At 42.4% G+C, this 14703-nt stretch overlaps 1 protein-coding gene and 4 non-coding genes across 5 annotated transcripts in view; 1 reads left to right on the top strand and 4 right to left on the bottom strand.

The window, feature by feature from the left end:
* The first annotated feature begins 6214 nt into the window (after positions 1-6214).
* DNAJC5B (DnaJ heat shock protein family (Hsp40) member C5 beta) overlaps positions 6215-14703 on the top strand; it is a 39146-nt gene continuing 30657 nt past the window's right edge. Inside the window, exon 1 of the mRNA XM_048329108.1 lies at positions 6215-6321. Coding sequence (XP_048185065.1) covers positions 6215-6321 — 107 coding nt within the window. The remainder of the gene's footprint in view (positions 6322-14703) is intronic.
* On the bottom strand, positions 11798-11886 carry TRNAY-GUA. The gene is given in 2 exon segments: positions 11798-11833; positions 11850-11886. It is a non-coding gene; the product is annotated as a tRNA-Tyr (tRNA).
* Positions 12588-12660, bottom strand: TRNAA-AGC. The gene has a single exon. It is a non-coding gene; the product is annotated as a tRNA-Ala (tRNA).
* On the bottom strand, positions 13740-13812 carry TRNAA-AGC. Its single transcript has one exon. It is a non-coding gene; the product is annotated as a tRNA-Ala (tRNA).
* On the bottom strand, positions 14149-14237 carry TRNAY-GUA. The gene is given in 2 exon segments: positions 14149-14184; positions 14201-14237. It is a non-coding gene; the product is annotated as a tRNA-Tyr (tRNA).

Here is a 14703-nt window from a genome sequence, read left to right on the forward strand (position 1 = left end):
CCTCAAAGTAAAATCTGACATTTTCTTCCCCTGCCACAACTGGAAGATAGAGTCAAAAGCTGTAGGTTCTCCACAAAGGTCAGGAGTGCTTTATCTGATCGCTTGTATCTCCTACAGGCTTTGATGTTGTCAGTATTAACCCTACCATATTCAACAAAGAATGTAATTCAGCTTTTAAAAATTGTCTTTTCTTGCCTCGGAAGTTAAAATTCACACTGCTGTTAAGCAATGACGCCAGTACCTTTATGCATGTAGATCTCTCAGCTCCAGGCTTTAAGTTCTTGAACTCACTGTGAGCCCGGAAAAGGAGGGAGTGGTAGGAGGAAGGACTGGAGTGACTCAGAGTTCTTCAGTCCTTAGCTCTGGTTATGTGTAACTGGAGGCTTCTGAAGCAACCCCAGACCTCCTGTTCTGTCTGGGCCATGTTTCAATTTTTTTATAGTCTGATATTCAGCCTTGAATTTCCAGGCATGTTCTGATTTGCCTGTTTTGAAATACATGCAATATATAAATGAAATGTAATGTATAAGCAAGACTTTTTAGATAGAAGAGCCTTTGGGACTAGAACTGTCTTTTAGTTTTGCATTGCCTGTCACAGTGGTGTTGTGGTGCACTGTTAGGTGTTTCAATACAAAAAAATAAAAATTAATGAGAAGAGTGAACAGATACTAAGTTATCTGGCTATTCTTCTAAATTGCATGGCTGATCTGACAAAAGAGTTATGACAAATCAGCAAAGTTCGAGTCTTTTAAAGATTCTTTAGAATGTGTTAAAGATACAGAGCCCCAAAAGGAAAAAAGCTCCCTAGATTTGCTGGGATTTTGTTCGTTTCCTTCAAAGAAATAAGGAGCGCTTGAAAAGCAAGGGAGGTTGCAGAGCGGTCCCAGCTCTGCGCGCCAGAGGGAGCTGTATCCACACAAAACTGCAAGTCCCGGTGTGTGCCAGGAATGCGGAGCAGAGATCTTGTAATAGGATGAATAGAAGAAATACAAGGGATTTGGATAACCTGGAAGTGATTTTATTTTCTGCCTGTTTCTATTTTTCCCCTTAATTTCTTCTTACCATTAAAGAGTACATGTTGGTTTGGTTTGTAGTGAAAGAAGGATAAAGTCATTTCAAAGACAGAGATCAAGCATGCTGATTGAATAATCTGGTTTATTGTATCCGTGCACTGTAATAGAATTAGCTATACCTAGTCTGTTGCTACTGTCCTGGGAAAGATACTTTGACTGTGCTATTTTGACTTCTTATAACTATGAAAAACACTCACATTTTAGATTGAAATGTGCCTTCCCTTGTCCCCATACAAAGCTGAAATTTGAGGGAATGTTTAAAATTAGGAATATACCTAAGAACAAGAGAAATGTTAAAATCATATGCTTCACATTAAAAAGCATCCACTTAACAATTTTTTTATCAGCTCTCATGTTGTTGTTTTGTTTTTTTATAAATAGTGTCTTTATATGGTCATAATTATACTTCATATAATCATAAATATACTTTATATATATGTGATCATGAACATACTTTATTATAGATTTGACCATAACATAGCTTTATGATCTATCTGATCATAATACCATATATATATGGTCATAAATATACTTTATGATCATACTTTATAAACATACTTTGTATGATCATAACTGTACAACCCACCATTCCCATCCTCCTGGCTCTGCTCATGGTTGGTGGGGGATAGATGTGAATGAAGGAGTGAATTTGAGCCTGGAAAAAGGGTGGCAAGGGGAAGATGTTGTTTTAATTTTTGTTTTTGTTTCTTACCATCCAAATCTATTTTAATTAGCTATAAATTAAATTCATTTTCCCCAAGTTATGTCTGTTTTGCCCATGACAGTAATGGGTAAGGGATCACCCTATCTTTGTCTTGATCTATGAGCTTTTCAGCTTATCCACTCTTCCCATTCTGTTGAAGGGGGGATAGTGGATGGTGTGAGCCGGGAGGGTTCTGGCAGCCAGCCAAAGTCAACATAGTACAAAGGCTATAGTTTGGAATTGGGTGTCTAGGAACTTTTTGAGTACAAAGGATGAACTATTTGGTTCTAAGGATGATATACCAAGAAAAATTGGGTTTTTTAAGTCTCTAGCATTTATAGTTTCCTGTTATTTATAATATATTTCCTATTATTATTCCTTTCCATTATTTCAAATGGAAAGGAATGGCTCTCTAGGTTTTCATGGTGTAAGAGGAGAAACTCCATCAGAATGAAAGAAAATATTCTACATCTTCTGTTTTGCTATAAAACTTTACAAGAACTCAGGACAAGTCCTAAAGGGATTTCTTCAATTAATCCTGTTTTGGAAGAGATTATGTTGTAAACCTAAGCCATGGCTGGTCTTAAAGAAGTGAAATTTAGAGCAAGATTGTTGTATATTTAAAACAATTTAATATATTTTCATGGGAAAAAAAGACAAACTCCAGACCCCATCAAGAGTAAAGCAGAGAAGAGCAACTAACTCAATACACAGTTGTCCCAAATTTTTTGGTGTCCTTAACTCTTGGATATATCAGCTTTTAGACTCATGAATGTTTTATTTGCTCTTTCATAGATCTTCCTGAGAGATAACCAATTGGATACTGCACAACAAAAGAAGTAATCAGACTCCGCTGACCTGTTTAACCCTGATTGTGAAGGATGAAAAGCAGCAGCTGCTTTCTGTGGAACAGGGCTTCTGGTGGCACTTGCTTCTTTCCTTTGGGATGATATTGGCATAAAGACATCCAGATATTGAACTCAAAATGTTGTGAGTTTATACACACCAGACTGTGTTCCATCACTTTTTGAAGCAGGTATGTTCTTTGAATAACTTTGCCTTATTTTTCAGCACTAATACAAATGAACTATGGGCATTGTAAGAAAAAAAGGCATATTATTACAACCCCTGTATAAGATACTTAATGCTGGGTAGTATAAAATGGGTGCAGAAAGAGCTGAAGTTAACTGGGGTCCCATTGTCTTAGGAGATGTGGAATTGTTACCAGAATTTGGATTGTCTTTTAATAATTTTATTGTCATTCAAGAAAGAAAACAACATTTTCTTGACTTTGTTCTACTTGAACAAAAATACATAGCTCAAAAATAGGATTCTAATGTAATTTCAGCTATCAGGAATATATCTAGTACTAAAACTGTGACTGTTACATCTTCCGTAATAAGCAGAGTTTAACTTTTTCTAGAAAAGTATTGTCTCATTGCACTTTTAGTATTTTATGGGACTGCTTTAAATAAGTAAGAAATAATTTTGAATAGCTAAACCTTAAAGTAGATTAATCACTAGAAGAATGAACAGGCTAGTGAGTCTAAATTTCCATAGCTGACTAGGTTATTAAAATTATTTTATGAGAAAGTACAAATTACATGACTTTGTAGTTCTTCAGAATTAAATCCATTATAACTTTAATTTTGGTTTATGCTTCAATGCTGCCCTGTAGCTGATCAGCATTATGTAACAGATTTTTTAACTAATGCTGTATATCTGTGACTTCACATGGTTACTACCATTATCTTGTGCATTGACAGGTTTCATGTGCCTTGCATGATTCCAGTGCCAGGATAGATCCCAGGATTATGTTAAATATGCTCTAGGCATACCATCATGAACTAAAATCATGGTGACTACTGCAGGTGGTAAAGTGATATCTAGATACTCACATGCAATTTTATTTTCTAATTGTTAACTTAAAACCAAAAGTTCAGTACTTTTAATTGAGGGATTATTTACAACACTTGAAAGTAGAAAAGAATTTTTTTTCAGCAGATCACAGGACCCTAAATTGTGAGTTAGCTGATTAGAAAAAGAAAACATCAAAGTAAATGCTATGTGCCAGAATTACTATGTGGATTATGTTTCTCTGTGTACTTACATGGTATTTGATTTTTTTTTTCATACTGAATAATGCCAAAGAACTTAAAAGTGTTACATGGTTGGTTCTGAACTAAAATGTGGCTTAGTAAATAATATATGAATAATGTCATTATAGTGTTTCTAGCTCAGCAATGACAAGGATATAATAAAAGAGAGGGTAGTCTTACCTAACTAAACAGATTTACAGAAATTTTTCTTATGGCTGGGCTTACAGTTCTCTTTTAGACTTTTTCTATGATCACTTTTCAACATTTGGAGAGGGGTGCAACATTCAAAGAAAGCAAGCTGCGGTGCAAGTTCTGTTGTGGCAAGTCTGCCATCAATGAGCTGTAGCTTTCTCTTATGAATCATAGGTATTTTTATCTTGTGGTTTACGTTACGGTTTATATGGAATCCTAGAATGGTTTGAGTTGGAAGGGACCTTAAAGGTCATCTAGTTCCAACCCCTTACCCTGGAGAGGGACACCTTTCATTAGATCAGGTTGCTCAGAGCCTCATCTAGCCTCCAGGGATAGGGCAGCCACAGCTTCTCTGAGCAACCTATTCCAGTGCTTCACCACCCTCACAGTGAAGAATTTCTTCCTAATATCTAATCTAAATTTAGCCTCTTTCAGTTTAATGCCATTGCCACTTGTCCTATTACTACATGTACTTGTGAAAAGTCCCTCTCCAGCTCTCTTATAGGCCCTCTTGAAGTACCAGAAAGCTGGTAGAAGGAGTTTCTGCTGTTTGAGTTTCTTTGTGTCATTGCCTAGCATTATCTAGGCCTGGTTTAAAAATGTTTAGTTCTTCAAATCCAAAAGGATGAGCTGCACACTGTAAGGAGGCAGTCAAACCACTCAATGAAGAATTACTAGTTTGTCTGCTTTTCTTCTGTGATGAAGGGAGGAACAAATGTTAGATCTGAAGTGGACTAAATCTGTCAGTCTGTGCACTGTGTCACTCTTGCACTATATTGTAAGGGTACCATGTTAAATTTATCAGAAGCTCATTAATTCAGTCCAAAGTCTTGTATCTCAAATAAGATAGGACCCTGATAGATGTCAGTATTTCCCATGAAGAATTTTTCAATAAATTTATAATACTGAGGTCAATTCTTGGTGTGTACTCTGACCATGGAGGTCCAGATTCGCTCCACCATCTCGGGGTCATGAGTTGGGAGTCACAGAATCAATCAGGATGGAAAAGATCTCTGACATCATCAAGTCCAATCTATGACTGAACACCACCATGTCAACTAAACCATGGCACAAAGTGCCACATCCAGTCTTTCCTTTAAACACCTCTGGGGATAGTGACTCCACCACCTCCCCAGCAGCCCATTCCAATATCTAATTACCCTTTTTGTGAAGAAATTTTTCCTAATGTCTGACTTAGACCTCCCTTTGTGCACCTTAAGACTGTGTCCTCTTGTCCTGTCACTAGTTGCCTGGGAGGAAAGGCCAACCCCCACTTGGCTACAACCTCCTTTCAGGGAGTTGTAGAGTGATAAGGTCACCCTTGAGCCTCCTTTTCTCCAGGGTAAACACCCCACCTCCCTCAGCTGCTCCTCATCAGACTTGTGCTCCAGACCCTTCACCACCTGTTGCTCTTTTCTGAACTTGTTTCAGCACCTCAATGTTCTTCCTGAATTGAATGGCCCAGAACTGGACACAGTACTCGAGCTGCAGTCATCCTGAGTACACCGTAGAGATAATAGGGAGAAAGTGTTTGGCCAGTTGTTCTCTGAGTCTGTTGACAATATAAGGAGTCTAGTTTGATTCAGAGTCAAATTTAGTCGCAGCTTAGGCACCTAAAATTGGTTGGGCTGAACCCTTGTGTTCAGAAAGCAAAAATTCTCCACTTTGTTGCATTGGGTAATACTCTGAGGTACAAAGCTCTTACCCCACTGTAAGAAGTCAGTAACCTCAACAAATAGTGGAATAATTTTCCTACAACTTAGAAAAGACAGATGTAAACAAACACAAATAAAACCAGGTGGAAATATAATGTTCAGGTAATAATGCCATAGCAAATTTACCTATTCATTTCAGTGACAGCAACATCAAGCCTTTAATATGGTCAGTGCTACCCAACAGAAAAGCTTCTGTTCTTTGGTTTTTGCTTTTCCATTTTCTCATTTTTTCCTAATTGTAAAATATCTTACAGGACAGAGGATAACATAGAGGCGATTTTATTCTAGATTCACTTTCATGTATTTTAACCTTTTGCTGCCTGATTCAAATTTATTAAAATGAACGATAAGAAATACTATCTATAAATACTTACAATGTCTGGTATTTTAAATTATGTTCTACATTAGCAGCTTTGGTAATGCACTGCTATCATGGCTGAACAAAGGCAACGTGCTTTGTCAACGTCAGGTGAAGCATTATATAAAATCCTGGCACTAGAGAAGGGAGCAACACATGATGAGATTAAGAAGTCCTACAGGTATGTAAAATGTGCTTTGCAACAGGTCTAAAAATGCTTATTTGTCGGGCGTGATTATGATGGTAAAACTTTTTGAGTTACCTGCACTGTAGACATTCATTGTGACAATGCTTTCTTTTTTTTAATTTGTGAGCCTGAAAAGAATCAGAGATGATGCAATACGAATCTGCTAATTTCATCTCACAAGCAGTCTGTGATTCATCTGAAATGTTTTAATCTAAGTGAATGAGAGGTCAGACTGTTGGGATAAACTAACATGGGGTATTTTAATACTGCACACAGTTCTTGTGTTAGCATCTTTCCTGAAGTATGTTGAAAAGCAAAGCCAATGCTTTAATGATAATTTGAAAACTATAGTAAGAGACATAAGGAGTTCAATCAGTTTATCTTGCCAGAAAAGAAAAAGATTATTTAGAAGAAAAGATAGATTTAGAAGAAAAGAAAAGGATAGATTATTTGATTATAGTGCATAATATCCTTGAAGGGGAAAATTGCTAGGTGTGACATAGTTGTTCACTTTATGAAGGCAGGCATAACCAAAAGCAGTGCTTGGAATCTGAAAATGATTTGAGCTGACAAAGAGGTTTTAACTGTGAGGGTAACCAACTACTGAAAAATACTGGCACAGGAAATGGTAGTTTCTCTATTGAAAAAGAAGAGAGGACGTTAAGACTAGTTTGAGTCAAGTACAAGTTATCAAAATGGTGGTAAATATTTTTTCGTTGAAATGTAACAAGACCTAGAAGTAAGACCAGAAGATTTTATGGATAATTTTGCCCTTAAATTTGTTCAGTTGCTATTGAAAGAGAAAGAAATTTAAATGTCATGTGCGAAGTAGATGTTCTTGACACTGAAATATGTCAGACATGTACTTGCAGGTTTAATAAGTATTGTAAGACTTTTATTACAGCATCAATCTGGGTGTTGTTGGTTGCACTGTATTACCAGGCAAACTTTAACACAGCTCACTTTTCCTATCAAATGTAAGAATATATTTGAACTCAAAAAGGGTTTATGAAATGGATCTACTTGCATCATTGTTTAGTTTGAATTTTGGCAGGACTCTGTCCTCCATGTTTTTGAACAAATTGCATTTCTCCTGTTTTCTGTTCCTAAAGGCGCATGTTCAATGGAGGCAGAAGTAGTGAATGTCCAAACTCTGCATACAATAGAAGGAGAACTGTTGACATCCCATAGTTCTGTTGTCTTGCATAATTATACCACTGGGAAAAAAGCATGCTATGGTATCAAATTCACTTATGACTTGCACCTTCTGTGTCCCTGTAGTATAGCCTGGCTGCAGAAATCATCTTCTGTTACAGTGGGGAAACTGCAACACGCATATCAAACAACGAGGCCCGTGGAAAGAATATATATATAGACTGATTCTTGGTAGATGTTTCAGAGATTTTTATTTCCCCAGCCACATGGCCGGGGCTCTGCCGAGGAACTGAGGCAATCACGGGACCCGAGGGTCCTTGCTCGCGCAGGGGAACACAAAACAACCAATGGGAACGAGGCTGAGCAGGGGCAGGGAAACCCCGTGTGTCCCCTCAGGGCCCCTCTCCCAGGGCTCCATGGCAGGGGGAGGGCCCCAACATTTCACCCGTTTATTTTTAACAAAAAGAGATTTAAAACTTAACATTGAAAACAACTGGATAAACATGAGATAACAAGGACAGTTTCAAAACAAAACAAGCCACCCTCCTGAGTCTTTAAATGTCCAAACAGATTCTCTGGAACATCTTAAGGCTGGCAGAAGGGAGACAGGACTCTCTGGGCATGCTTTGTGGGGAAACTGAGGCAGGAGAGGGTTTCTTCCATTTGTACTTGTTGGAACTCTAAACAACACTAGTTAATTTCTTCCCTCCCCCTCTTCATTCCCCACTCGGCATCGGAAAGGGATTTTTGGGGAAACAATTGGTAAAGGCATGGTTTTGTGAGGGAAATCATGGGGTGTAAAACGGATTAGGAATACACTGGGGGTAATAGGATATAGGACAAAAGGGAAAGGTGGGATTAGGAAAGGGAGACTGTAGGGGGAGCTTATAATGGAGATATTGTCTAACATGACTACAATTTTTAGCATATATACTGCCTTTTACAGGAACACCATCAGGCCCAGTGACCTCTGCTGCTTGTAACCCTTTTCTACCTTGTATAATTTTGAACTCCACCACCTCTTCATCTCCCAAGCTTGGGATGCATTTTTCAGGGTTATTCTTTTTAATAGCACTTCTATGAATGAATATGTCTTCCTGGTTGTCACATCTCATTATAAAACCATAATTTTGTTTAACATTATACCATTTTACTATTCCTAAAACCTTAGTTATGATGATTTTTTCCTTTTTCCGAGTGGCTGCTGTTTTCTGTCTCGCTGCGTTTTTGCTTTCTCTTTCGTTTTCACTCGCTCCCGTGTTGGAATTGCCAGGGCTGCTGGGGCCATTGGGGCTGCTCGTGCCTGCGCGCTCTTCCCGGGTTCGCATTCGGGACCGCGCTGGGCCACGCCAGGCCACGCCGCTCAGCTCCCTGCGCGCCGTCACCTCTGCTCTCAGCTGCGCTGCTGCTGCCTGGGGCCATGCCCACGTCTCGGCCGGGCCCCCGAGCGACGACCCCCCCGTGCCCTGCTCCAGCGCGCGTTTCAGCTAGGTGCAGCTCTGCTCCACCGCCAGCCGCCGCCTGCGCGCCGCCCCTCTCGGTCGGGTGTTCACGGGGCTCACTCCACCACACGCTGCACAGGGCCTGGCAGACACCGCCGGGTTGTGCCGTTCCCGCAGCGCCTTGCTCCACTGCCAATACTGCAGCTCGCACTGCTCCACCCGCGCGTGGGAGCTGCCTCACTGCTGCTTGCAGAGCACTCGGTCCATGTGGCCTGGGTCACACGGACTCTGAGGCAGGCTTCCCTTCACCAAGACACAGCTGACATTGCTCAACAGTCTCAGTAACCAAATAATATTCAAGATAATATTCTTCCATTGGCATATATTTTGACTCAGAAATTAACTGCGTCCAAACGGTCTTCCAAAAGTCTTTGGTAAGAATCAGATCCCAAGAAACATAGAAAAAGTTCTTAAACAACCATGCCAGGAAGTGTTTCAGTTCCTTTTGAGCTTGAATTAAGCTAAAATTTACAAATCGTTGTTCAAGAACCTTTTCAAGTTTAAGATAAATGTCCATATGCGGCTCTGAGAGCCAAGAGTCTTTCCATGGTTCCTCCATAATTTAGAGATGGAACAGCAAAACAAAAACAAAAGAGAAATCCAGAGTTTACTCACAAATCAGTCGCTGTCCTTAGGGATCAGGGATCTCTCTGCTCGCATTATCCACCATTTGTTACAGTGGGGATTCTGTAACACGTGTATCAAACAACAAGGCCCGTGGAAAAGAAATATATATGGACCGATTCTTGATAGATGTTTCAGAGATGTTTATTTCGCCAGCCGCATGGCCGGGGCTCTGCCGAGGAACTGAGGCAATCACGGGACCCGAGGGTCCTTGCCCGCGCAGGGGAACACAAAACAACCAATGGGGAACGAGGCTGAGCAGGGGCAGGGAAGCCCCGTGTGTCCCCTCAGGGCCCCTCTCCCAGGGCTACATGGCAGGGGGAGGACCCCAACAATCTTCTGTATCAAATGTAATGTTTTCCGGTTGCTTTTACATTTAATTTTCTGGAAATCCCCAAAGGAGAAAGTTGTCATGGAAGAATGTAGAACGGAATTAACTTTATTTAATGCTGAGTATGAATATGGATGATTTACACAGTGATCTATGGCAAAACTGACAGTGGTGCTTCCTCCATCTTTATTAGTAATTAGAGAAAAAAAAAAGACTGCTTATAACTATAGTGGAAATGTCAGAGGGATTCACTTTTAATGGAGTAGCTGTAAATATTTGCAAGATAAAATGATGAGTCAGTCTCATAGAATTGCTTTAATTATAATTTAATTTATGCTAATCCAAAAATCTGCTGCTGAAATGGTATTCTTTAGTACAAGGTATAAAACCAGCCATACCTGATTCTGAGCTTCCTGCCATTATTAATTAAGTCACTGTTAATCATACTACCACAGCCCAGGGCAAAATTTGCTTTTTAATAAACATGACAGACATGACTGTGATTTTATTTGGAGTTTGGCACACTCTAATTTATCAGGGAGTAAAGCTAATGGGCTTCTAATCAGCAGAATTTCGAAGGAGATCTGTTTATCTTCAATATAATACAAAAATAATTTTAGAACCTTTTTTTGGCATAATAAATTATACTGTTCTTTGACTTTTGCTTTCCTGTCTGACAGTGAATTAATATGCAGAGAGATACTGGATTTCTTGTTTTCTTCAGAAGTTTCAAAACACCCTGTTTGATAGACTACTTACAAGAAAATCATGGAGTCATCCAGTGGTTTGTGTTGGAAGAGACCTTAAAGATACCTAGTTCCAACCCTCTGCCCTGGGTTCCTCAGACTAGAGCAGGTTGCTCAAAGCCTCATCCAATCTGGCCTTGAACAGTTCCGGGGATAGGTCATCCACAGCTTCTCTGAGCAACCTATTCCATTGCATCACCACCCTCACAGTGAAGAATTTCTTCCTAATAGCTAATCTAAACTTTGCCTCTTTCAATTTACAGCCATTGCCCCTTGTCCTATCACTACACACCCATGTAAAAACCCCTGCTCCAGCTTTCCTGTAGGCCCTCTCTAAGTACTGGAAGGCTCCAATTATGTCACAGTAAAGATTTCTCCTTTCCAGTGTGAATAATCCAAATTCTTCTGGCCTTTCCTCTTAGGAAAGGCACTCCATCCTGCTAATTATCATGGTGTCCCTCCTTTGGACTTGCTCCAAAAGGTCAACACCTCTGTGACAGAGTACATTGGTAATTAAGAATTTTATTAGAAAATGTGTACAGCGCTCTTAATGCCATTTAATTACTACCAAGCAAGGAGGGATAATGGCTTACTCATGCCTATGCCAATAGCCTGTGCTACTCCTGATACAGCCTCAGGGTCCACCCAAGGCTCCCCACAGCCACAAGCAACAACGCCTATGGTCCAGGAAAGGGAATGAAAAGCATTGGAGAATGCAGTCATTGATCCTGCTGCCTCTCACATGCTAAGTGAGCGCTCTACCACGTGAGCTAAATGCCAACCATACAGCCTCTGCCTGAGGTCCTCTCCCCTACCAGGCACCCAGCCCTGACCCAGGATGCCCTGAAGCAAAGCCTGGGCCTCCCAATGACCTCACTATCATACCACCACCCTCCCACTCACATTCCTGCTGGAGGTGATCCCTGACGACTTCAATGCTCAGAATCACCATCCCCTGCCCAAGGGAGTTTTCACTCAAAACTGCTGGGGGAATGGGATTCCCGAAGTCAGACAAGAGTTCATGACCGGGCAGCTGATTATGGGGAACCTCCTGGGCAGGACCAAAAAAAGGCAATGATGCCACAGGGTGTGGGCCAGAGCCAAAAGAGCACTCCTTCGAGCCGGAGTTGAACCAGCGACCTAAGGATGGCCATGCAAGGGAGCCTACAGTCCTCCGCTCTACCAGCTGAGCTATCGAAGGAAGCGTGGGGACATGCCCAGGACCTCGCCCAGCACACACTCAGACAGCACTTTTCCCAAGCCACAGGGCACCATCATGCCTCTATTGCCACATCCTGCTTCAAACAGCCTCAGCTCCAACACCACAGCACCTCACTCAACACTTTAGCCCATCAATCATGCAAAACACAAACAGGAAGGCTCCATAAGCTCCTTGGATGTCATCTTTTACAGATGGACTCTCTTCATGTCCACACAGAGTTTATCCATATCTTGCTGCATTTGCCCTTGATTTCCTTTCACTGTGGTGTCTTTTGCTCTCTGCTCAAGCACAAGACAAAATGACAGCCATTCCTCTGTTCTTTAACCTATGCCTAAGCACCACAACAATTCCTCCAAACCTCTCTTTCTGCAAACTGAATGTGCCCAATCTCCTCAGCCCATCCTTTAAGAGAAATCCATCGATTCCTTGAGATTCTTGGTGGCCCTCCACAGAGGTTTTTCCATTTCATTGATGTCTTTTCTGCACTTGGCTTGATACTCTAGAACTGTCAAGCACAGAGGGAGAAGATCAATTCTTCTGTCAAACTGCCTATAGTACTCTTGATATAACCCTGGATGTCATCCTCCTCTGCAAATGCAGGGCACACCACAAATCTCCCCAGAGGTCAGATGGATGCCCACCAAAGGGCCGTGTGTCCAGGTAAAGGGAATGAAAAGCATTGGAGAATGCGGGCATCGATCCCGCTGCCTCTCACATGCTAAGCGAGCGCTCTACCACTTGAGCTAATTCCCCACCCTGCAGCCTCTGCCTGAGGTCCTCTCCCCTCCCAGGCTCCCAGCCCTGCCCCAGGATGCCCTGCACCCAAAGCCTGGGCTGCCCAATGGCATCACTGTCATACCACCAACTCCATTCCTGCTGGAGGTGACTGCAGACAACTCCAGGGCTTGGAACCACCATCTGTCACCAAGGGTTCACCAAAAAATGCCTTGGCTGGTCATCTACCCAAAGCTAGACAAGAATTCTTGGTTGGACAGCCCTTTGAAGGGCCCCCTCCTGGGCAGGACCAAAAAAAGGCAGTGGTGCCCCAGGGTGTGGGCCAGAGCCAAAAGAGCACTCCTCCAAGCCAGGGTTGAACCAGCAACCTCAGAACGGCCATGCAAGGGAGCCTACAGTCCTCCACTCTACCAGCTGAGCTATCGAAGGAAGCATGGGGATGTGCCCAGGGGGACCTCAGCCAGCACACACTCAGACACTACTTCCTGAGCCACTGTGCACCATCATGCCACTGTTACCACATCCTGCTTCAAATAGCCTCAGCTCCAACATTACGACACCTTCCTCAACCCTTTTGCCTGTCAAATCATGGAAATCCGGCAGACAGAAACACTCCACAAGCTCCCTGGATGATATCTTCTAAAGATGGTGTCTCCTTATTGTCACACTGAGCTTATCTGTATCCTGCTTGCATTCTCTTTGCTTTCACAGTCTTTTGCCTTCTGGTCAAGAATCGGACAAAAATATAGCCATTTCTCTGTAATAACCTGCAAGCCAGAAGGTCATGTATAAGCTCTCAGAACCTCTCTTTATCCAGGATGAACATTCCCATTTTTCTCAGCCCATGCACACAGAGGAACCCCTCCAATCCCTGAGACTCCTGATGCTCCTGATGGAGCAACTGAGGTTGCTCCATCTGTATAGGGCATCTCAAAACTGAGCACACTACTTGAGATATTTGACATCTGTGAAGGAAATTCAGACATAGCAGGTCCTCTGCTAAACTGCCCTTGCTACTCTTGGAACACCCACAACATAAGAAAGGACACACCCCTGACAAAGGGCCCTGTGTCCAAGCAAGGGGCAATGAAAAGCATTGGAGAATGCGGGCATCGATCCCGCTGCCTCTCACATGCTAAGCGAGCGCTCTACCACTTGAGCTAATTCCCCACCCTGCAGCCTCTGCCTGAGGTCCTCTCTTCTCCCAGGTACCCACTGCTGACCCAGGGTGCTCCCTGCACCCAACGCCTGGGCCTGCCATTCATATAACTCTCATACCACCAACTCATCCACTCACATTCCTGCTGGAGGTGACTGTGGACAAGCCCCATGGTCAGAACCAACATCCCCTGCCCAAGGGTTCACCTAAAAATGCCTTGGCTGGTCAACTTCCACAATTCAGACAAGAGCTCACAACTGGGCAGCTCATTATGGGGAGCCTCCTAGGCAGGACCAAAAAAAGGCAGTAGTGCCAGTGCAGGATGTGGGCCAGAGCCAAAAGAGCACTCCTTCGAGCCGGAGTTGAACCAGCGACCTAAGGATGGCCATGCAAGGGAGCCTACAGTCCTCCGCTCTACCAGCTGAGCTATCGAAGGAAGCGTGGGGACATGCCCAGGACCTCGCCCAGCACACACTCAGACAGCACTTTTCCCAAGCCACAGGGCACCATCATGTCTCTATTGCCACATCCTGCTTCAAACAGCCTCAGCTCCAACACCACAGCACCTCGCTCAACACTTTAGCCCATCAATCATGCAAAACAACAACAGAAAGGCTCCATAAGCTCCTTGGATGTCATCTTTTACAGATGGATTCTCTTCATGTCCACACAGAGTTTATCCATATCCTGCTGCATTTTCCCTTGATTCCCTTTCACTGTGGTGTCTTTTGCTCTCTGCTCAAGCACAAGACAAGACAAAATGACAGCCATTCCTCTGTTCTGTAACCTACATCTAAGTGCCACAAGGTCATCTGCAAGTCCTCCAAACCTCTCTTTCTGCAATCTGAATGTGCCCACTCTCCTCAACCCATCCTTATAGAGAAATCCACTGATTCCTTGAG

The sequence above is a fragment of the Corvus hawaiiensis genome, chromosome 26 (assembly GCF_020740725.1).
Source record: "Corvus hawaiiensis isolate bCorHaw1 chromosome 26, bCorHaw1.pri.cur, whole genome shotgun sequence".
Lineage (NCBI taxonomy): Eukaryota > Metazoa > Chordata > Aves > Passeriformes > Corvidae > Corvus > Corvus hawaiiensis.